This window comes from Triplophysa rosa, linkage group LG9 (assembly GCF_024868665.1).
Source record: "Triplophysa rosa linkage group LG9, Trosa_1v2, whole genome shotgun sequence".
Taxonomy (NCBI): domain Eukaryota; kingdom Metazoa; phylum Chordata; class Actinopteri; order Cypriniformes; family Nemacheilidae; genus Triplophysa; species Triplophysa rosa.
Window position 1 is genome coordinate 26,623,448 of NC_079898.1, and position 23,865 is coordinate 26,647,312.

The 23,865-nt window shown below is 38.6% G+C and overlaps 2 protein-coding genes across 10 annotated transcripts; one reads left to right on the forward strand and one right to left on the reverse strand.

Annotated features, from left to right (window-relative positions):
- Nucleotides 1-46: 46 nt before the first annotated feature.
- On the reverse strand, nucleotides 47-23,757 carry LOC130559384 (L-threonine ammonia-lyase). 6 transcript variants are annotated; one of them, XM_057342414.1, is made up of 12 exons: nucleotides 21,752-23,745; nucleotides 20,036-20,390; nucleotides 19,710-19,826; nucleotides 18,970-19,211; nucleotides 18,399-18,564; nucleotides 17,733-17,832; nucleotides 17,587-17,662; nucleotides 16,629-16,718; nucleotides 15,460-15,585; nucleotides 15,213-15,380; nucleotides 14,973-15,030; nucleotides 76-947 (listed from the first exon to the last, which is right to left on the reverse strand). In XM_057342414.1, the coding sequence occupies exons 1-12, from the start codon at nucleotides 22,378-22,380 to the stop codon at nucleotides 849-851; spliced, it is 2,226 nt and encodes a 741-aa protein (XP_057198397.1). In that variant the 5' UTR covers nucleotides 22,381-23,745; the 3' UTR covers nucleotides 76-848. The 6 variants fall into 6 exon arrangements, with proteins under 6 accessions (XP_057198399.1, XP_057198397.1, XP_057198395.1 ...); XM_057342412.1 differs by lacking the exon at nucleotides 76-947 and adding an exon at nucleotides 10,168-10,470 and having other exon boundaries at nucleotides 21,752-23,757; XM_057342417.1 differs by lacking the exon at nucleotides 76-947 and adding an exon at nucleotides 10,168-10,470 and having other exon boundaries at nucleotides 22,268-23,751.
- LOC130559383 (uncharacterized) lies at nucleotides 6,536-14,283 on the forward strand. Of its 4 annotated transcripts, XM_057342408.1 has the most exons (11): nucleotides 6,536-7,558; nucleotides 7,718-8,922; nucleotides 9,011-9,233; nucleotides 9,332-9,497; nucleotides 9,861-9,943; nucleotides 10,042-10,221; nucleotides 10,859-11,158; nucleotides 11,338-11,448; nucleotides 11,578-12,424; nucleotides 12,559-12,583; nucleotides 12,653-14,283. In XM_057342408.1, exons 1-9 carry the CDS (start codon nucleotides 7,127-7,129, stop codon nucleotides 12,406-12,408), a joined length of 3,531 nt encoding a protein of 1,176 aa, XP_057198391.1. In that variant the 5' UTR covers nucleotides 6,536-7,126; the 3' UTR covers nucleotides 12,409-12,424; nucleotides 12,559-12,583; nucleotides 12,653-14,283. The 4 variants fall into 4 exon arrangements, with proteins under 4 accessions (XP_057198391.1, XP_057198394.1, XP_057198390.1 ...); XM_057342411.1 differs by having other exon boundaries at nucleotides 10,859-10,960; nucleotides 11,048-11,158; nucleotides 11,578-14,283; XM_057342407.1 differs by having other exon boundaries at nucleotides 11,578-14,283.
- Nucleotides 23,758-23,865: the final 108 nt, after the last annotated feature.

The following is a 23,865-nucleotide window of genomic DNA, read 5'->3' on the forward strand; positions in this document are numbered from 1 at the left end:
CTTTATCCATCTGTCAGTTGTGGTTTGACGGACGCTCACTGGCTCATGTTGTAGTGATGTTATGTGAGTTTTCTCAAGGTGTCCTGAGCTTATAGACTTAAAGATTTAAAGTCTAATCGCCTGAGACTCTTCAGCAACACGAGTCTCTGTCACACTGTGTGGTTTACTCTGTATCTTCACTTACTCTAGTACCAGACACTGATCTGATCAGTTAAACATCTGATGATACAGAATCATCTTAAATTAAAATATGACCACACAATTAAAACATGCAGGGCATTATCTGAATCAACTTTTATTTCATTGACAAAACACGTGAATATAGCTAACATATATAGTCATGTCTATAACGAAAATTATGTACAGAATAACCTCACACCCTGAAGAACCAATGTCCTGTCTGGAAGACGAATATAAGAATCATGACATCTGGAATAGCTTTTGAGAGATCAATATTTGAAGAGTTTGGTTCCAAAACGAGATAACTCCGTTTTTTAAATTAGTCAAAAATCATGTTTTTTATGATGTTATGATGTTTTTATTGTGTTAGTGAGCTGTATTTTTTTGTTATCAAAACAAACCAACTGCAGTTTGATTGAAATTAATTGGAATGCACAATAAAAAAACATGATTTTTTACATTTTTAAAAACTAAAGTTATCTCATTTTGGAACCAAACTTTTCATTTGCTCGTTGCTTTTATAAATATTAAAAATAGAAATAATAGTCGAGTGTTTATAAGATGCGTTTTCTTTCTATATTCTCTATCACAGAATGTACGCAGCAGTTTTGTTACAGTGTCAAATACCGATGAAGTGTTACTTTGGTTTCCCGTGTGTTTGTGCGCGATCAGCGGTCCAGCCAGCGCAGTGTCGGGTAGCGGTCTGACAGCGTTCGTCTCAGTTGACAGTTCTGAGTTTTATCGCATGTTTCAACAACACACTCGACCTGCGTGAACAAAACAGCATCAAAAAGTTTCATCTGTAATTTTGTTTCCAGCTTCGTGTTACATGCAGTTGTATTCACATAAACATCATGTTATTGAAATACGTTGTCAACTTGGCATCATGTTAAAGGGGTCATATGACACGGCTAACACGAATATTATGGTTTGTTCTAGATGTAATGCAATGTGTATACTAGGGCTGTCACGATAAACCACTGGAGTCACGCCATCTGCGGTTCGGATAAGTGCGGTCACGCTATCTACGCTTCAAAATACATTGCGGGTCTACACGGGGTTGTACGGTAACGATCCTCGTGTAAAGTCGAATTGTGGAAAGCAACCGCTGTCTGGACTTCTAGAATTTCGTTATGGTGATAAGGCTCAAGATCGTGCTTTTACAGCAAACAATTAGTGTATATTCGCATTTTTTTTATTTTTTGCCTATGCAATCAGAGCATTTGGATCCGGAAACGGCATATGGCCTTTCATATGTGTGACGTATTCTATAGATTGAACAGCTGTACGTCTGTCTGTTCATTAAATTAGGCTTACTGTACATTTATTTCTGCTAATGGTTTATGAGATTGTTCTACAGTATTTCTATGATTTCTAGGCTGAAATTTGTAGCTGCTGTGAGTGACAGAAACCTTGGTTTCGATGAAGGCCTGGGTAGATCACTTATCTGTGTGTGTATGCAGGTGAAAGAGCAGTTTGTAATGTTTTCTTAGCCAAAACATTCGTCTTTTTGTATTGTGTTAATTTTGCAGTTGTAATATTTGGGCGGTTCATGCATTCATTGCTGTTCATTGTTGTTCACCATTGCTCGCCAGTGTTCAAGGTGCTGCCTGGTAGAGAAACCAAAAACTAGCCCAATCACCCTAGCCTAAATACCAATTTAACCTTAAAGGGCACATATTTTGCAAAATTCACTTTTATAATGTGTTAAAACATTAATACTGTCCACAGTGTCTGTAAACAAGCAGTCTAAACAGTAAAAAATGTGCTCACTCCTTTTTTTTAATAATTTGCGTAATTCAAAAACCGTGTTGGTAAAAGCAAAGATGTGAATTCTGCCGTTCATGTCGTCACTCAACGGCAAAGCCCGCCCAGCAGTGGTGACGATCTGCCCTATTTGCTTAGACACAGTCCCATGTGGGAAGTACAACAGTCGCCATTGTTAGATCGTCACTGGAGCTACGCAATTTCTGCGCCACGGTGGGCACTACAGTTGTTCTGTATTAGGATGTACCGACCAGCATAACTGTCTCCATAGACTCCCGCAAGCTGAGTTACAGAGAACAGCATGGTTACATTTCATTTATGAAGGCAATGTCACGCTGAGAATCGGTAAAGTATTTCACGTTTCCGCCAATCATTTCACACCGGACTGCTTCACGAATGAGGGCCAGTACAACGCTGGACTTTCAACGAGGTTGCTACTGAAACCGGGAGCAATACCAACACTTCGTGCCCAGTCCTCATATCCAGCAGAAGCAGTAACGTTAAGTATCACACCTCATATTGTTGCTGATTAGTCTTTCAAAATGGCCACTCTTAATGTGCTTGTTATCGCGCTATATTGGTAATGTTGCTAACAATAGAAGTACAGCGTCTAACTGTATTTATTGATGCTGCCCTCACATGCTGTCGGGCTTATCGTAAACAATACGTAAAGTAAGTGTGACAGTACATAGAACAACGTTGAAAGCGTAGTATAACTGTAGTAACGCTAAACTATACCTGCTCGACCTCCATGAAGCATTTATTCTCTGTAGTCATTTTACTGCAATTCCCACACGAGCACCTGCACAGCGATTTATACATGATCATGACGGACCATGCTAATGCTTATCGATCACTCACTGGAGTCACGCCATCAGCGGTTCGGATAAGTGCGGTCACGCTATCTACGCTTAAAAATATATTGCGGGTCTACACGGGGTTGTACGGTAACGATCCTCTTGTAAAGTCGAATTGTGAAAAGTAACCGCTGTCTGCCCTTCTAGAATTTCGTTGTGGTGATTAGGCTTAAGATCGTGGTTTTACAGCAAACAATTAGTGTATATTCGCATTTTTTGGTTTTTTTGCCTATGCAATCATAGCATTTGGATCCGGAAACGGCATATGGCCTTTCATATATGGTGTGACGTATTCTAGAATATGACTTACAAGAAAAACCATAGCCCCTTGTTTAATTAATTATCATTTGTTTATTTTAAAAAAAATATTATTGTTTTGATTTGGTTATATTATAATTGTATTTATTTTATGCACCTGTGTTGAGTGCAGTTACACTATTATTGCAGCTAGCGTTGCATTCGGAAGAAAAATTAGACGATAGAGATGGACCATCTTTAGCCGTTCTTGGCATATTTATTTTCCTAGCTGCCGACACATCATTCTCACGGTCAGACAGCCTTCAGTAAGAAAAGAACAGTGAACCAAAAGGGACAAACATAACGCGAACGCGTTACCTCTGCAGCCCACACTCTAGTGCCCTCCTGTGGCACACACATATGCATAATACAGAACAGTACAGCATTACATCAATATACAACTGAGGACATAATGAACATATTTTAACAACCTGGTCTGTTTTCTATTACAACAATGTTTTGTAATGCCATGTTGTTTTATATACGAATAATTGTAAAAAAAAATATGGTGTTACGTCAGGCTTAACAAGCGGATAGGTGTGTTCAACTTTTAAAATTTTGCTATAAAATAATCATTTAGTGGGAAAGTTTTATTAAACATTGTATTAAATTATACACAATGGGATTTTTATATGAAGTTTTCATGCTGTTTACCTGTTTCATTCTTCAATAATTGCACCCCATAAAAAATAAGGTCTCTCTATACAGATATTTTAAAATTCATATAATATAAAATCAAATTGTTTTCTGGAAACTCCACCAGATTCTTGTTCTACGTCTCCCCAAGTACCACGTGGTGATTTTTGTGTTCTTTCACTGTTTCATTTTAATAATCTGCACACCAAAGTCATGACCAATACTAACTTAAGACATATTTAAAAAATCATAAAAATATAAAATCAAATTGTTTTCTGGAAACTCACCAGATTCTTGTTCTACGTGCTCCCCAAGTACCACCGTGGTGATTTTTGTGTTCTTTCACTGTTTCATTTAATAACTTGCACACCAAATCAGACCCAATACTAACTTAAAGCATATTTTAAAAAATCATAAAAATATAAATCAAATTGTTTTCTGGAAACTCCACCAGATTCTTGTTCTACGTGTCCCCAAGTACCACCGTGGTGATTTTTGTGTTCTTTCACTGTTTCATTTTTTAATAACTGCACACCAAAGTCATGACCAATACTAACTTAAAGGCATATTTAAAAAATCATAAAAATATAAATCAATTGTTTTCTGGAAACTCACCAGAATTCTTGTTCTCGTTCCCCAAGTACCACCGTTGGTGATTTTTGTGTTCTTTCACTGTTTCATTTAATAACTGCACACCAAAGTCTAGACCAATACTACTTTAAGGCATATTTAAAAATCATAAAAATATAAAATCAAATTTTTCTGGAATCCACCAGATTCTTGTTCTATGTCTCCCCAAGTACCACCGTGGTGATTTTTATGGTCTTTCACTGTTTCATTTTTTAATAACTGCACACCAAAGTCATGACCAATACTAACTTAAGCATATTTTAAATTCATAAAAATATAAAATCAAATTGTTTCTGAAACTACCAGATTCTTGTTCTACGTTCCCCAAGTACCACGTGGTGATTTTTGTTCTTTCACTGTTTCATTTTTAATAATGCACACAAATCATGACCAATACTAACTTAAAGGCATATTTTAAATCATAAAAATATAAATCAAATTGTTTTCTGAAACTCCACAGATTCTTGTTCTACGTTCCCCAAGTACCACGTGGTGATTTTTGTTCTTTCACTGTTTCATTTTAATAATGCACACCAAAGTCATGACCAATACTACTTGAAATTTTAAAAATCATAAAAATATAAATCAAATTGTTTTCTGAAATCACCAGATTCTTGTTCTACGTGTCCCCAAGTACCACGTGGTGATTTTTGTTCTTTCACTGTTTCATTTTTAATAATGCACACCAAAGTCAGACCAATACTAACTTAAAGGCATATTTAAAAAATCATAAAAATATAAAATCAAATTGTTTTCTGGAAACTCCACCAGATTCTTGTTCTACGTGTCCCCAAGTACCACCGTGGTGATTTTTGTGTTCTTTCACTGTTTCATTTTTTAATAACTGCACACCAAAGTCATGACCAATACTAACTTAAAGGCATATTTAAAAAATCATAAAAATATAAAATCAAATTGTTTTCTGGAAACTCCACCAGATTCTTGTTCTACGTGTCCCCAAGTACCACCGTGGTGATTTTTGTGTTCTTTCACTGTTTCATTTTTTAATAACTGCACACCAAAGTCATGACCAATACTAACTTAAAGGCATATTTAAAAAATCATAAAAATATAAAATCAAATTGTTTTCTGGAAACTCCACCAGATTCTTGTTCTACGCCTCCCCAAGTACCACCGTGGTGATTTTTGTGTTCTTTCACTGTTTCATTTTTTAATAACTGCACACCAAAGTCATGACCAATACTAACTTAAAGGCATATTTAAAAAAATCATAAAAATATAAAATCAAATTGTTTTCTGGAAACTCACCAGATTCTTGTTCTCCGTCTCCCCAAGTACCACCGTGGTGATTTTTGTGTTCTTTCACTGTTCGGCCTAATGGTTAGAGAGTCGGACTCGTGACCAGAAGGTTGCCGGTTCGATTCTCAGGGCCGGCGGGTAACGACTGAGGTGCCCTTGAGCAAGGCACCTGACCCCTACTTGCTCCCCGGGCGCTGCAGTGATAGCTGCCCACTGCTCCAGGTGTGTGCTCCAGTACATTTTTGGTCTTTGGGGTCAATATGACCCCATAATGTATATAGGGATTAGGGGTTGATACAAAAATATATAATTTTTTATATACAAATGATATATTCTTTCTTCTATTTACTTCCAATCTGTCAGTTTATGCTGTGTTTTGGGGGACATTAATTACTTTTTAATCAGTTTACAGCAAAATTCCTCAACTTCACCATAAGCATACATATTAAATCTTACATTTTTAGAAAAAACTTTTGTTTAAAATGAAAAATTTTTTTTAAAGAGTTTCTGAATATTGATCTAGGTGATATGTGCAGACTTCTGCCATCTCCTGGTTAAAGAAAAGTTTACCGTTTTAGAACATAGATGTAATTACCGTATACATCCAGCAGAGGCGCTTTTGAAAACCGTTCATTTAGAATTTGTTAAAACTATAAGTGTTAAAAGCTAAGGCTTTTCGACCTACTGTACATGTTACTGAGCGAAGCCGACTTAATCAGAAGTTAGAAATGCCAAAACGACGACAAAATGGGTAAGTTATTGCTTATTTATTTTCCGAATTATTGCTTATTTCCAATATATGTGACTGTCATATGTGATTGTTATTATTCTGTTCATTAGAATATGACTGCAGATTATATTAGATTAGATTCAATTTTGTTGTCACTATGCAAAGCAGGATACATTTAGTTTGCACTCTATGTACAGTTGGTTATATACAGTTTGTTATTATGTACAGAGTAATTAATCAGGTGTTCAGTCTATCCAAAATATAAATAGTGCAAATAACAGGTCCAGTAAAGTACTGAAACAGTGCAGTATGAGTAGGTGGAACTGGATTTTCTTCAAGTGAAGAAAAACATTAATTGTGTGTTTTAATATAAATTTACATACAGAATTTTCTTCAAAACATTTGGAAAGGTAAGAACTATTCTTCAATGTTTTTATTTTAATGAAAGTAATTTAGCATTTTTAACATTATATTAAGTTCGAGGTTAATGTAATTTCTGCTTTGTAATAGACATGTAAAACACACTTATGTATGTCAACCAAAAAATGTGATTTTGCAGTCCAAAAAAACCTACATATCTTTTGAGGATATTGACAAGAACATTTGACAAGAAGGGCTTCAGAAGTCATTGTCTGATCAGAGAACGTGTCCTCTGCAAGAGAACAAGGTCTGGGCAGAACTCTGCACAGTTTTGGGTGTACCAAATACATCCCCAAATAGATATAAACTAAAAAGGGCATACAAAGATGAAAATACGAAAAAGGTCCAAATGGAAGAAGATGGAAAGGAAAATGCACCAGAGGCTGAAGGTGCACAAGCTGAAGAATTTACTCAAGACCTGAGTGATTTTCAAAAGGAAGATGGAAAAGAACATACTAGGAAGAAGGACATCGTACAAGATGAGGAATATTTGAAAGCAGAAGAGGGAAATAAAGAATCAGAAAAACCTAAAGAGTTTAGGCATGACAAAGTAAAGAATGTGGACTCAAAGGAGTTGAAGAAAGTGCTAAAAGAGAAAGATGGAGAGAAAGATGCACAAGAGGTTGAAGGCGCAAAGGAAGAAGATGTTACACAAGAGATGACTACATTTAAAAAGGGTGATGATAAAGAACACATGAGCGAGAAGGACTTAATACAGGAGGAGGAAGATTTAACAGTGGACTCTGCACATGAAATGAAAAAGGGCCAGCAGGAGGAAGATGTAAGTGATAAGATGATAGTATTTACTTTTAAACTTGGACACATTTACTATACCACCGGTATGCTGTTTTAGAAAACTACCAAATAGTTGTTGAAACACAAATTAAATGATTTAAAATTAGAAATTATATGGAATTCTCTTATGCTTATTCTTTTGTAGGTCAACAACAAAGATCACAGGGTGGAAGACAGTGACAGTTGGAGTGACACCGTTGATGATGTCAGTCTTGACAGAGAAGATAAATTCTTTACAGAGAGTGTTCCTGCACCACCTTCTTTTTTTTTTATTCCTCAAACTGCCTGGGAAACACTAAGAAAAAAACAAAAAAATGATCACTTTAAGGGGTTGCAATGGACTAACGTTATCTCTTCAGGCATTCGCACAGTCCATCCATATTGCAGTTTTGCTTTTACAGGCCACAGGGTTCAAATACAAGGATCAACCAGGTACGCACCTGTTTTTAAATGCTCTGGCTATTGCATGTTTACTGACTGCCCAGTAGAAGTTGAAGTTGTTGTGCACAGTGAGAAAACACTTAAAGCACACGTGTCCTTCAGAGGTGACATGTCAGTGCACAATAAAAGAGAGCTCCAAAGGCGACCTGTCAGAGCTGATGCCCAAAAGGAAGTAAGTCAGCAATTGCAAACAACACTACCAAGGGCCCTCTACCTTCAGAAAATGGAAAACCTTAGGGAATCTGTTGTAGAATCTGGCTGTCGAGATGAGGCACCTTCGCCAGGTGTTTTGAAATCCATTTCCTGGAGACAAAGAATGAAGGACCGGAAACATAAAAATGAAACTCTCAGTCTCCAGATGATGGTAAACGAAAAAAGAGATGAACCGGATGAGGTAATCCAGAAAGTGATCCTTCATCCGAAGGGTGTGATGCTTTGGTCCAAGAAAAGCATTGATATATTCCACCAAAGATGTAAATACGACATTGTTTATCTTGACGCAACAGGAAGCATTGTGAAGAAAAGTGAACACAGCACAGGTCCGTTTTACATATATGAGCTAGTGGTCAGAAACCCAAATAAGGGTTCCTCTCCTTTTCCAGCAGCTACCTATGTGACCTGTGACCACACAACCTCATCTATTGTGTATTTTCTCAGTGCTTTCCAAACAGATCATGCCAAGCAATATGGTCACAAAAACATTCGTCCACTCATGATAATATGTGATGGATCCATGGTTCTCATGCATGCCATTTCACTCGTCTTCTGCCAAACCAACCTCAATGCCTTGCTCCAACGTTATTATAGAATTTTGACAGGGAAAGGCACTGCTGAAGATTTTGATGTTCCTGTCCTCCACCGCTGTCTAAGTCATATAATGAAAAATGCTAAATCCCTGTGCAAAAAGCAGTAAGTAAAATCTTATTTTTTTTAAAGCAGATAACCATATTAATAACAACAAATAATTTACATGTGTTATAATTATTTTCTCTTTCAGTGCACCAAAGAACTACAAGCTGGCCATGCATATTTTTGGACTTCTAACCACAGCAAGTACCATTGCTGAGTTTGATGAAATGCTCCTGAGCTGTACAGTCATCTTCTCAAGCCCATGCAGCTCTGAAAATGTTGAAAAACACTTCAACAACATTCAGGCTTTGTTGACCACTATTGGAGATTCAGTTGTTGATGACAACAGCATAGTTCCTGAGCACCTCGAGGTACACAGTAAACACATTAAAACGTGTCTTGAAATAATTTATTCTGGTAACCTAGTTAGAATCATTCATGTAAACATCATGTACATTTCATATTTTAGGACACCATCAGTCAAACGCCTTTTCACAGACATTTTATGGAGGTCATTGGCACTGCACCCCTCAACAAAAAAGGGGATCCTAATGTGTACTACACTGAGACATTCATCTCCTCATTGGCTGCATACTTCTTGCCTCATGCAGCTTTATGGACAAGCATGATGCTGGGTTAGTTACACTTTTGTGATTAAAAGGGAAAGACTTAAACGTATCTTTACTTATTCACAATAATTTAGGTGTAAAGTATTACTTGACATGACCAAGTAGTATGTCTATCAGATTATTTTTGGCCCATTGCCAGGTATGGACCAATAATAACAGATTGAGTCAGTCAAAGCAAATATTTTTAAAAAAATTACATCCTTATTCATTTTGTTATGCAAATTAATTATTCAAGGTTTTGGTCTCCTATCCTTTTCTCTGCTTTCACATCAAGCAAGTTTTTTAACTTTAGCTGTACAGATGTAGTGTTGTTCTAAAACCAAGTTGGTTCTTAAATTAAACAAGATGTAAACCTAACTGTGTCTTCAGGGGACCTGGGCAGGCATGGTGAAGGACCCCCATACCAGCTATTTTCAAAGACATTTTCAAAAATTTCTAAGAAAAAAACCCAGGTGTGGAATAATTTGGATAAATATATACAATCTAGTGTTTAAATGTTTGAACATATTACTTCAGTCTGTACTATATCCCTTTTTATTTTTCTTATCAGAATTTCACACAAGACAACAAGACTCAAGGAATTATGGAAAAAAGTCAGTGGGACTTGAAGAAAATTCGCTTTAGAGGAAGACGACTTAACAGACTTGATGACTTCATCATGATCTACAAAGACACCCACACTGCACTTCTAAGGGAATTTAATGATGCGGAACGTATCACTAAAAGAAAGGTAATATTTTAATGTAATCCAAGAAGACAGGGAAAATCACAACACCATATACATATACAGTACCGAACAAAAAAGTGAACTTATGAGAGAACTTAAATAGTACAGAAAACGAGGGGTAGACAGGTGATTAACAAATGATGTCCAGATGAGGGGGATCAGGTGTGATGGATGAAAAGGATTATGGATACTGTAGTCCGGTGGGGAATGAGGGTGGAACGTGACATCCTGCTCGGTCTTTCTGTCCCCTTGCTGTAATGCAGAAAATAAATTGTACTGGCTCATTACCATGAAACCTGGCCAGAAATTCCAAGCCTCATAAAATTAACTGTATCTTTGGTAAATCCATTACATTTTCTTCAGTGGCACCATCAGACCAACATGCCAAATGTGCACAGAACATATCACAAAAGATAATTATGATTATGGATGGGGTCACCCACGCCCAAAGAAAGATATACTGTACATTAACAAACTAAACACAGTCTAAACACACACATTTTGGTATTTTAGCTTCAATAAAAAGTCTATATTTCTAACATATATATCAAGAAATATGTACAAATGTTGAAGAATGTCACTACCATACAAATAAACGTTCAAATATATAAGAACTCCTACTATATATTTCATTTTGTAGGAGCACCGTATCCTGAAGGAGAAGTGGAGGCAGCGAAAGCAAAGTAGGAGAGGAGTCTATGTTACCTCCATCAACAAGCCTTTCCATTTTAAAAAAGCAGTGGTAACACAGACACATTTTGGATACTTTAGTAAAACCACTTTCTTCAAAGACATTTCTAGTTTTCTAGTTGTCTTTCCCAAAATAAAGCAGGTGTCTACAGCTCGGGGGACAACCAGCACACCTTCCATTGACAGACAAACACCATCAGTGTCAGCACAGGAACCAAAGACAGAGAGCCAAGACAAAGATGCTTTGGGGGTGAACTTGGCTGCACTGTCTTTTCGGGTGTACACTTACACCTTAATGTCAAAACTGTACATTTTGGTCTGAGACATAATGAAGCAATTTGATTGTACCAGCCTTTGCAATACCCTACTTAAGTTATACCACATTCTTCACTGACATTTCCAGTTTCTAATGTCTTTCCTGAAATAAAGCAGGTGTCTACAGCTCCGGGGACAACCGGCACGCCTTCTCCTGACAGACAAACACCATCAGTGTCAGCACAGGAACCAAAAACAGAGAGCCAAGACAAAAAGGCTTTGAAGGTGAACTTTGCTGTACTGTCTTTTGTAGTGTGAACTTCCAATTGCAATAGTTTGACAATTAAAAGTTATGCCAACAATAGACATAATTCACATTAAAATAAATGTTTCTATATGGTGTTTATCCTACAGAAAGGGAGGAAACCGCTAAAAGCAAAAAGACAAAAGTCCTATGGACCACTTTGGAGACATCACTCACCGGAAGAAGTAATCCAAGCCAGAAAATTGGTGAAAGAAGTAGTGATCAAAGAAAGACAAATGTTAAGCATCCTGCACCCACAAACTTGGCTCAGCAGCGATGAAGTGGATGCAGCTTGTTTTCACATTTCTCAGCAGTTCCCTCATATAGATGGGTTTCAGTCCAACCTCCTCTATCAGTGTCTTCACCAAGGGGGTGTGGTTGGGACACCACAGAAACCATTTGTTCAAGTATTAAACATAAATGACAACCACTGGATCACAGCAAGCAACCTTTTCTGTGGACCAAATGAGGTGTGCGTGTATGACAGCCTGAACACAAACATCACCAAGCAGACAGATCAAAAATTATCCTGGTTGATTCGTCCACAAGCCCCCCAGTTTAAGATAAAAAAACCTGCTGTACAAATGCAGCAGTCATCTAGCAGTTGCGGATTTTTTGCATTGGCCTTTGCAACTGTGTTATGTGATGGAGTCAAACCAGAAGAGTGCCAGTTTCAAGAAAGAAACATGAGACGAACACTGTACAGAGCTTTGAAGAACAAAAAGGCTCCAGTGTTTACATATCAACCAATACAAGCAAAACCTGAAAGGGCCACAGTTCAGGTGGACGTTCACTGTATCTGCAGGACCTCACACAACCAAGAGGTGATGGTGCAGTGCAGCAACTGCAATAACTGGTACCACCCCAACTGTGTGTCTGTCCCACACAAAGCTTTGGACACCACCGCAGAAGAGTGGAATTGTGAAATCTGCACTAATTAAAATGTGCATTATAGTGGTTTGTAATTAATCTTATACTATACTAAATGTTTGAGCTAACATTAAAATGTTTAGGTTCTTGGGATGATATTGCAGAATATAGAATGAGTAAATGTAACGTCACTAACAATGTCTTTATTCACATGTACATAGTTCAGAGAAGCAGCATTGGAAACAGGTTAGTGTTGAAATCAATGTAGAATGAAAGCACTTAGCTTGAGCATAAACAGTTCTTGGTTTGTTGCAGGTGCTTATGGGCGTGTAGTGCACTCTTGGAGAAGACTATAACTGAAGACTGGCAAGAATCCAACTTGAGTAGCCGACTAAGTAATTCCATGTGGAGAGATGAGACCATACTGTGTGTGTGTGCGCGTGACGTTATTTCTGTATGTGTGTGTGTGTGTGTACGTGTGTGCGTGCATTTCCTTCTATCTGGTGCCATACATTTTTTGTTGATGGAATGCTGGATTCATTGTTTGAATTGTAGAGAAATTCTACTAGTCAGCATAATGAAGGTATCTGCTACAGTGAACAAATTAATACAACCACTGCTAATAATAAATAGTATTGGTCATGACTTTGGTGTGCAGTTATTAAAAAATGAAACAGTGAAAGAACACAAAAATCACCACGGTGGTACTTGGGGACACGTAGAACAAGAATCTGGTGGAGTTTCCAGAAAACAATTTGATTTTATATTTTTATGATTTTTTAAATATGCCTTTAAGTTAGTATTGGTCATGACTTTGGTGTGCAGTTATTAAAAAATGAAACAGTGAAAGAACACAAAAATCACCACGGTGGTACTTGGGGACACGTAGAACAAGAATCTGGTGGAGTTTCCAGAAAACAATTTGATTTTATCAATCTATGTGAATTTTGAAAATATCTGTATAGAGAGACCTATTTTTTTATTAGGGGTGCAATTATTGAAGAATGAAACAGGTAAACAGCATGAAAACTTCATATAAAATCCACCATTGTGTATAATTTAATACAATGTTTAATAAAACTTTCCCACTAAATGATTATCTCATAGCAAAATTTTTAAAAGTTGAACACCTATCCGCTTGTTGTCACACCATATATATTTTTTTACAATTATTCGTATATAAAACAACATGGCATTACAAAACATTGTTGTAATAGAAAACACAGACCAGGTGCATAAAATAAATACAATTATAATATAGCCATAACAAAACAAAACTAAAAATAATAATAATTTATTTTTTAAAATAAAAATTAACAAATGATAATTAATTAAACAAGGGGCTATGGTTTTTCTTGTAAGTCATATTCTAGAATACGTCACACATATGAAAGGCCATATGCCGTTTCCGGATCCAAATGCTCTGATTGCATAGGCAAAAAATAAAAAAAATGCGAATATACACTAATTGTTTGCTGTAAAAGCACGATCTTGAGCCTTATCACCATAACGAAATTCTAGAAGTCCAGACAGCGGTTGCTTTCCACAATTCGACTTTACACGAGGATCGTTACCGTACAACCCCGTGTAGACCCGCAATGTATTTTGAAGCGTAGATAGCGTGACCGCACTTATCCGTACCGCAGATGGCGTGACTCCAGTGATAAACCGACGATAAATATCACGTGATAAATGCGCAGCTTTTGAGTGAAGTACGGGAAAATGCTGCTGCATCCGAAAGCCAGAGGGCGCTCTCGTGCGGAAACTCCACATACGCACTGCAGAAGAAGACCATGACACGGTCTAGAATCTAGGAAATGCCTATGGACATCTTTTTATCACTGTTACTCAAGCCTCATCAGGTATTTGTATGATAATAAAGTATATTTATAATGATCATGTTTGACGGGTGTTGCTTTTTCAAATGCACATTATAAGCGACTCAATCTCGCACTGCTTTTAGATCGAGCAGCATTTCCCACTGATCCCAGAGCCGTGCTTCAGGGACAAGCTACGCATTAAAAAAATATCGACACCTTGCATATCGCAGCCAGCTAGATTTCAATAGGATTTAGTGGTATCGCGATAAATTATCGTGCAGCCCTAGTGTATACACGATTTAAGGTTGAAAAACGCTGTATTTTCCACATAACATGCATGTTTGTATCTCCTCTTTGCTCCGCCTCTCTGAAACGCACTGATTTTTAACAAAGCTCATGGCTCTGAAAAGCGAGGTGTGCTGTGATTGGCCAGTTCACCAGTGCGTAGTTATTGGTCAAATACTGCAAGCGTGTGAGGGAAATGTAACGCCTCTTACCATATTTGGAACATCAGGTTCCTTTTCAATTGTACTGACAGGTACGCCCACCTTACGTGCGTATACATTTGGGCGGTCTTAGTCAAATCAGACCACCAACTGACGTAGATTTGTGGGGGTGTGGCTACACGAGGTGTTTCAGGCAGGTCTGGGTGAGCATTCGCTTTTACATAGAATGACTCTTTTGTTCCCACACTTTCATTTGTGCAATTATACGTGTCTAATACATTCATGAGCAACACCAAAGACACAGAAAAAAACGTGTTCGCGCCATATGACCCCTTTAAAAAAGTTGAGAGTGAAAGCTGTGCGTCTCACCTGAGCTTTGAAGATATCTGATTTATCACTGTAACGCCTGTGACAAACATCCAACAACCTGAGAGATCAGATGTGAGAAGAGAGAAGAGTCAGTCTTGTATGTTTTCTTTTAGCTCTTATTATTGAGAGAGGTTTTCTCTTCTGTTTGTTAATCACATCAGTTATTGACGTACTGTTTAACCTCTCTCTCTCATCTTTTATTCAGTTCTGTTTCAGTCAGATGAATGTTTTTGTACTCACCGGACGTCCTCTCGAGCCAGTACGTCCAGTAGTTTGGCCATGTCTCCGGGCCATTCGCCCAGCTGGACGGTGAAGCGACTGACTCTGTCATCTAGAACCAGAGCACGTTCCACACACTGCAGAACCAGGTCCAGATCCATGTTAGCACTGCTCACTACAATAGCCACCCTACATCACATCACACACACAAAAGTGTTTAAAAACAGAATTTATGTTTGTAATGGAGTAAATGATGGGCTGTAAATACCTTTTGCCTTTAAGTTCAGGCAGCTGACCAGCTAAGATAGCCGCTAAACCCATAGCACCCTCTGTGTCCACTGTTGAGTGTTCATACTCCTGAAGTCTCAGCATCGCCACCAGAGCGTCTGCCTCCCTTTACACATACAGTACACATCATTCATTCATTCATTCTTCATCATGTTTTACATTCAACATCACAAATATATTCCAGTGACAGTGTACTCTTACAAAACAAGTTCATGTTATTGAGTGTACTTCAGTAAACTAAAAGTATATTTAAGCATACTTTTCTTCGTACTAATCAGTGTGTAGGCCTACTGATTTAGAGTGTACTGCAGTAAGCCTAATATACTTGTAAGTGTACTATTTCAAAATGACTTGGGACACACTTTTTAGTTGATCAAAGCATACTTTCAAGTGTTCTTTAAGTTTAACAGTAGTAGACTATTGCCTGGTTTCACAGGCAAAGCTTAAGGCTAGTCCCAGACTAAAACGAATGTTTGAGCTGTCTACACTGAAAAAAATTGCTCTAAAATATCTTAAAATATGTCAGTGCCATTGTTTTGTCCCGAGATGCACCCGTTTTTTTACTAAGACATTTTTATAAAAGCAACCTAAATATCCCAATTTAACTAAGGGTTAGTCCTGGCTTAAAGTCCCCTTGAACCGGAAGTTGCGCTCGTTTAACTTCCGTATTTTGACGTATTTCGTAAATTTTGAATGATAAAAATAGTGGGCGTGGCTTTCGTCTCTCTGCGATTTGATTGGCTGTATAAAAACAGCCGTTGCATTTTGAAATGGAACTGGCATCAGACTGACATTTGGGGGAGGAGTTAACAGATGCTCCGCCCAAGCGTCTAACATACGTCATCTAAGATGGATAGTCAGGATGGAAGTGCATTTTCAGATTTTAACTGAAGATTATGAGGGCACATGAATTTTAAAAAGAGAATGACCCACATTGATAAACTATTTACAATAAACGCTGCAGTATTTCATGAAAAAATAGGCATTCAAATTTTTTATTTCACTGGGACTTTAAGCTAAGCCTTGTCTGTGAAACCGGGCCTTTGAGTTTGCAACTATGCTGCTATACTACAAGTGAAGTTATAGGTATACTAATAGTTTACTATTTTAAATTATTTTTTCACTTCTACGTTCCTATTTAGGTATTACCTTTTAGTCTTCAAATTATACAAGTAAGTGTACTTTACAGTTGTGCTCAAAAGTTGACACACCCCTTGCAGAATCTGGAAAAAGCTGAAACTTTTGGAAAAATCAGAATCAGAATCAGATAAGAGGACTTTTGAAAATGAAGGTTTATTTTTAATTTAGTCCTGCCCTGAGCAAGTTATTTCACTAAAGAAATGTTAACATATAGTTCACACTAAAGAATAATAACAGAATTTCTAAAAATAGCCCAGGGCAAAAGTTGACACGCCCCTGATTCTTAATACTGTATGATGCTACCTGCTCAATCCATGACAGTTTTTATGTTTAGTCATAGTTGTTTAAGGGTTTCTTGTTTGTCACGAGTCATTAGACTGTCCACTGATCTTCAGAACAATCACCCAGGTCCTCCACAATCTTTGCTTTTTCAGCATTTCATGTCCAGCAGTAACTGTATGATGTTGAGATTCCTCTTTTTACATTGTGGACAATCAAGAGACTCATACACAACTATTACAATAGATAGAAACATCCAGTGCTGCCCACAAAGTCAACACCATTCATTTAAAGTCAGGTGGGTGTACACCTCTGAAAATGGTTTTGGTGTAAAAAAAATATATTTAATTTCCTGAAAAACATTTATGTATTTTTAAATCTTCTGAAGGACATTAGTAAATTAAAAAATAAGATGTATAAATGAAACCATAACAATTTACACCAAAACCATTTGCACGTCAAGTATACTTTAATTTGAAGTATATTTCCGAGAAGTGCATAAAAGTAGCTTGAAATTCAACTTTCTTGTTTATACTTTAAAATAAGTATACAGTACTAATACACACTTGAATGAGTGTGTGTTTTCTGTTGTGTGCTACAAACACTTCAGAAGAAGAACAACTCAAATATGCATTCAGATTCCACGAACATGACGTATTTAATGTAGATGATGATGTGTTCACAGTACCTCACAGAAATCACTTGATCCACCATTTTCTTGGCCAGTTGGAAGGTGAGCGTCCCCAAAGAGTGTTCCACCAGATCTGTGTTCAGACGAGAGCTTGTGTTAAATCATAAGAGACAGCGAACAGACAGACAGATGCTGTACTGTACCTCTGTAAAGTTTTTTATTGGGGTTACAGTAGAGATCTGTGATGGGCGAGTCTGTTTTGAGTGACCGCAGCAGAAGAGGAAACTCCTCCGGTTCAGCACCCTGTCAGAAACATGATCACAGTCATTTCACTTCAACATCAGAAACGTCATCCATGAGCACTCGGTTAACACCATATCTCCCTCATTTCCATGACAACATGATGATGAGACAAACATACACACACACACACACATGCACACACGTCTGGTTTACTATCTCCGTGGGGAGCGTAATGTTGTTGTTTTTATCATTGGTTGCCATGTCTCATAGAATTTTTGAACAAATCCCTTCATTAAATACTTAATTTTCTCTGGGCGTAATGTTCTTTATACTGCATCACAGTATAAAGCATCACAGAAGTAAACATTCTGGAAAGGATAAACTGCTGTGTGTGTTTGTTTCAGAGTAACGCAGTTGCGAGGACAGCATAGTCCCAGTTAGTTTAGTGGCGGAGTGATACAAGTCAGTGAAGCGGTTCAACGGTCAGTTCCCGTGACGATCCTGGCGGAATATCTCACGGCTATCAGCCAATCAGATTCGAGAACCAGAGAGAACTGATGAATAATGCCAAGTATAAACGCACGCTTAATGGAGCGTGACGTGGCTGGATTTGACATCAGACTCACTATGACAGAGATGCGAGGGTTCAGGTGTTTGATGGCCGCAGCAGTTGCTGCCAGAAGACCGCAGTGACCGCCCACAGGAACAATGACAGCGTCCAGTTTGGACACCTGCTCGTAGATCTCCAAACCAACTGTTCCCAGACCTGCCAGATACACGGCACTGTCGTCCCTGCGAAGAGAAGACCAAACACACGCTGTACCCGTATCCCTCTGATCGATACGTATCATACATCTCATTTAATATATGATTTGATCAAACATCAAAACGTGTGTGTCTTTTATCTGATGGAGATCACTTAAAACTGCTTACAGGAGAAATCAAACGAGAATCAAATGAGAATCAAATGAGATTGTGATTGTTGGAATCTATGGAGGAGCTCAGTTTGACACATTGTTGACATCTCTTCTCAAACTCTCATGACACACACATTGCTAAGATTCTTTCTCAGGAGAAATATCTGAGACACAGATGAGACTGAAGCGCAGACTTTTTCTTTCTCGTGGTCATTGGTGTGTGTAGTGAGCCGAACGCGAGGTTTGTCATTCAGAGTCTGTGATGATGAAGTCCACTCACTCCTCCAGACACAGGTATCTGTTCTCTCTGGCGAGGTGGCGAGCGTGATTCACAGAATCTCGAGGAGTGCTGCCGTACGAGATGACCATGGCGCCGTAGTCTCTGTACATACGAAGTCGTGATGGTGAGCTGTGTGCCGGCACGATGACAAACACCGGGATTCTCATCTCCACAGCGTGATGAGCTACCGCCATTGAGAAATTACAGTCTGCGGCCACGATCACACCTTTCCTCTGCTGATCCTGAAACAAACACAACATCTCTTCAGTCGTGAGTAAAACACACATTATACTGATCTCATCTGGATTTAAAGTCCCAGTGAAATAAAAAATGACAATGCCTGTTTTTTCATGAAATATGCAGCGTTTATTGTAAATAGTTGATCAATGTGGGTCATTCTCTTTTCAAAAATCGTGTGCCCTCGTAATCTTCAGTTAAAATCTGAAAATGCACTTAAATGCGCATGTTAGACGGCTTGGGCGGAGCATCTGTTAACTCCTCCCCTTCAACTGTCAGTCTGCTGCCAGTTCCATTTCAAAACGCAATGGCTGTTTTATACATCCAATCAAATCGCAGAGAAAGACGAAAGCCACGCCCACTGCTTTTCGCTTTCAAAATTCCATTTCTCTTGGAAATGCGTCAAAATACGGAAGCAAAAATGATCGGTTCACAGGGACTTTAAGGGTTTAGTTTTCATTGGTTTTTGTGTTTTGGTGTTTCGTTCTTGTTTCGTTTGTGACCTGTTGTAGTGAAGACAGCAGGCACAGGACTCCTCTCTCCTTCACAGAACCCGTGTAATGAAGATGTTCTTTCTTCAGGTAAATTTCCATCCCGTACTGTTTGGATAGTCTGGAATACTGAGCAGAGAAAACCAAATGTTTACAGACAAAAACCTTCTGGCAACATCTCATCCATCTAAGACAAGAAGTTCAAAGTATCAAGTGAGATCTGAGGATCGCTTTAAACGAAACCTCAGATCTTTAAAGACTCAATATGAGCAAGTTAACGTTGGACTAAAGGTTCATGTTTGGGAACGTGTGGTGGTTTAAGGGGCTTTGAGACGTACGGTACAGGGAGTTTTCTGAATCCCAGACTTCTGGAGTTTAAATGCAGCCGCACTGATGTCTTCGAAGCGGAGACGCTCGCTCACAGGTTTAGATGTGGTCTTGCTCTCAGCGCCTCTCTTGGCAGCAGGTTTTGGTGTGGACATTAACTGGATCTCTGGTGGCTCTGTGACACTAGTCTCAAAGACCTTCACATCGCCGTTGAGATATTCCTCCGCTCCGAAATCTTTGAGGCGTTCTGGGCAGATGAGGGTTGAGCGTCGACCCGCCTGGCCGTTGCTGATGTGTGCGTCTTTCAGACACGGGCCGCTGTGAAAGGAGCAGTCGGGTCTGGTGGAACCTCGGCGCTGTTCTGAACTGTTGCAGGAAACACAAAGATCACAATCCTCTAACACAACCTGAACACGTCACAGCTTTTCTTATCTTAAAGGTTATGCTAGTGCACTGCACTCTTAATAAAGGCGCTTCGAAAGGTTCTTCGATGCATTAGAAGAACCTTTTGGTTCCATAAAGAGCCCTGAAGAACCTTTCTGTTTCACAAAAGGTTCATTGTGGCGAAAGAAGGTTCTTCAGATTATGAAAAAGTATGAAAGAGATGCTTCTTTAAACAACCGTTGACTGGATGGTTCTTTGTGGAACCAAAAATGGTTCTTCTGTGGCATCGCTGTGAACAACCTTTATTTTGAAGATACTTTTAGTCTATTATTTGTGTACTTTTCAGAAATACTCGGCTTGTGGTTGTGTTTAATCCTCTGAAATACTTTTTTTACATACTTATATGTTCAAGTTTGTATAACAAGTCAGCTTTGAGGAAGAATAACTTACTGAGAGTGAATAAAACTTGTGAGAGTGAAGCTGATGTTCACACGCAGTGACCATAGAAATGGACTTCAAATCTACTTCGAGTACACTTAAAAGTTTTTTCAAGTATTAACATTATAGCCTAAATACGAGCATAGTAGTGTACTTCAATTGCAAAAATAATATTTGAATAGTAAACCATAAGAATGATCTTAAGTTCAGTTAAAGAAAAATTACAAGTGTATTTGCAGCATTCTGACTAGTAATTTAGTAGCTTACTGACACAGTATGCTTCAAAGTGTTCTTCTCTCATGAACTAAAAACGTGCAACAAGTGTTGAACTAGTAAACTATCAGTACACCTGTAAGTTCACTTGTAGTATAGTTCTAAACCGGTTGTGTACTGCTATACTTAAAAATGTTTTTTTAAGTAGCTGAATAAAATGAACCTGAAGTATACTTATTGTTGGTAAGGGTACATTATGAGTACTTATAAGTTTCAGTGCAAACGAAAGACGAAGTTTTAGTTGCATACTGAAAGTTCCTACTGTTAGACTTCAAGAAACTTTTACGTTTCTAAAAGTATACTTTTAAACTAAAAAGTGGATCATTTAGTCCCAAGTAGTATTGAAGAAGTACACTTGCAAGTATGCTACTAATACACCGATACTAGTAAATTGACTACATCAAGGACAGTATACTTGAATATATGCTTATTAAATGAACTTGTAGTGTACTTGAGGTATACTTTTTCATCTGTTTTGTAAGGATGTGTCATGGGTAGCATGAGAAGTGTCCCTCTGATGTCTATTAATATAGCAGATGTCACCTCTCACCTCATTACAAGTGCACACTACCTTACACATGTTCTGTTGTTTTTTACATTCTCTCCAGTACTGTAATGTACTCCGTGTTTACCGTGGCAGAAAGAGGAGGAGGAGGGAGAGGAGGAGTTTGAGGAAGATGTAGACTGACGTCTGGAGGAGAAACAGGAGCGGGTTGTTTTCTGGATGGGATGGAAGAGAAGAATCTACAGATGAGGAGTTCGCTGTTGAATCTACAGGAGAACTGGACACTGAAGGAATCTCCTCCGTCTGTAAAGCTCCACTGGGAAAGCGTGTTTTTGGAGGCGCTGGAGCTGGAGACACTCGAGCGCTCTTCATGCGTTCTGCGGATGATGATGATGATGATGAAGATGTGTCAGGATGGCCGATCACATCAGGTTTGAGCGTCTCAAGGATTTTAGGTGCAAGCGTGAGGGACTCGGGATGGGACGGGGAAAACCGCGGAAACGCCACATGATCTCTATCCGAAACTACAGGTTTAAACTCCACAGCTGTCTCTGAACTATCGCGTCTCTCAGACCCCAGAGGATTCTGGGAAGTAGAAGGTATCTGAGACTCTCTACACAGTGGAGATTCGGCGCTATCCCACCTCTGCCAGAAGGGATCGTATTCCTCGCTGTCATTGAAAGTTCTCCGCGTCTCCTGAGGCGACGTGCCATCGTTCACGAAGTTAGCGTAGAAAAACTGAGCTGCAAAATTCATCCTCTTCAGACGACACCTACACTCCACACGTCCGGTCCGGTCCGGTCTGGTCTGGTCTCTGAGCGCCCTCTCTGTTGTCCTCCACACACGCTCGACTTTACTCTTCAGGGGTATTTAAAGAGGGATTACCCATAATCACACGCAGTCCTTCAGAACTCCACCTCCAGCTCTATTCCTGTATCAGACCTGATCTAAACCTGTCGTCCTTCACGTTGTGTAATCAGACACGCTAAAGGGATAGATGAAGACTTCCTGTAATGCTGAGCTGTGATACTCATCCCACACAAGTCCAGCAGACATCAACCGTTAGCCTTTGAGACGTGACAAATCCTCATCAGACAGGATCACAAGTCACCCATCAGCTCGCCGTCCATTCTCTTTGTTGCATACTCTCACAAAAAAGAAGTCTACTTCAGTTTATTAGGTTTACTTAAGTGTAGTTCAAGTGCATTTAAAAGCATGCTTCATGTAGCAAGATCCCATCCAGAATAAAAGTTTGTGTTTACATCATATATGTCTGTGTAACGTGCATATTATTTTGTATTTATAAACGCATACGTGTACATACACTTCAAAATAAAGGTGCTTTCTTCACAGCGATGCCATTGAAGAAGCATTTTTGTCAAGTGTCAAAAAACTGAAACAGGAAGTTCTTACCGACCAGTGTTGTGTCACTTCACTGATTTAGTTCAATACTTTTTGTAGATGAAAGTACATTTTGAAGCATACTCTCAGTAGACTAGCTTAGCAGTTTTTATACGGCCTGCTTTAAGTGAACCTAACATCTTACTTCTAGTTTACTATGGATATATCATTTTTGCACATCTGCATTTGAGTAAATGTGATGAGAAATGTTTGAGTTGATATTGAGATCTTCAATAATATTGACTTTTGTTTGCAGACACGACGAATCTGAGCTCAGTCTGACACATTGTTGACGTCTCTTCTCAAACTCTCATGACACACATGTTTGTCAGATTTCTGACTCTCTTTCTCAGGAGAAACATCTGAGACTTCAGCCAGTGATCTTCCTCATCACAGATGTGTGTTTTATGAAATGATCTGTTGTTTGTTTCCAGTCTTCTCTTTTGGCCGGCTGTGTGTTGTTATTTCTGGAATGGTCATCAGTGGGCTGGACGTGGTCAATCCTCTTGTTAGTTTTCTCTGATGTATTGAAGCTGTCAGGTGTGATGTCAGGGTTTTTCAGCAGGACTTTCACTCCCTGTAAATCTCGTCTGCACATGTTTATGTGCGTCAGTCCGGAGGAACTGTTTTAATGACTGATTTATTTACTAGTCGCATGAAACAGATCCTCTTCATGAATAATATTATGATGTGTGTGAATGTTCTCTCAGCATTCTCTCACTCTCATCATGTCTCAATAGAGCTGCTTATTGCTTATATCTGTCTCTCTCTCTCACACTCACTCTCTCTCTCTGTCTCTCTCTCTCTGTCTCTCTCTCTCTCTCTCTCTCTCTCTCTCTC

Bases quoted from the DNA above. Each gene is read 5' to 3' on its own strand.
- LOC130559383 (XM_057342407.1), top strand. From the start codon at position 7,127: ATGGAAGAAGATGGAAAGGAAAATGCACCAGAGGCTGAAGGTGCACAA. The intron at 9,234-9,331 runs GTACACAGTAAA...TTCATATTTTAG, and splicing joins TAGTTCCTGAGCACCTCGAG to GACACCATCAGTCAAACGCC. The intron at 9,498-9,860 runs GTTAGTTACACT...CTGTGTCTTCAG, and splicing joins ATGGACAAGCATGATGCTGG to GGGACCTGGGCAGGCATGGT.
- LOC130559384 (XM_057342412.1), bottom strand. From the start codon at position 22,380: ATGAATTTTGCAGCTCAGTTTTTCTACGCTAACTTCGTGAACGATGGC. The intron at 18,565-18,969 runs GTGAGTGGACTT...TTCTCTTCGCAG, and splicing joins AGATACCTGTGTCTGGAGGA to GGACGACAGTGCCGTGTATC. The intron at 17,663-17,732 runs GTACAGTACAGC...GTCTGAACACAG, and splicing joins CAATAAAAAACTTTACAGAG to ATCTGGTGGAACACTCTTTG.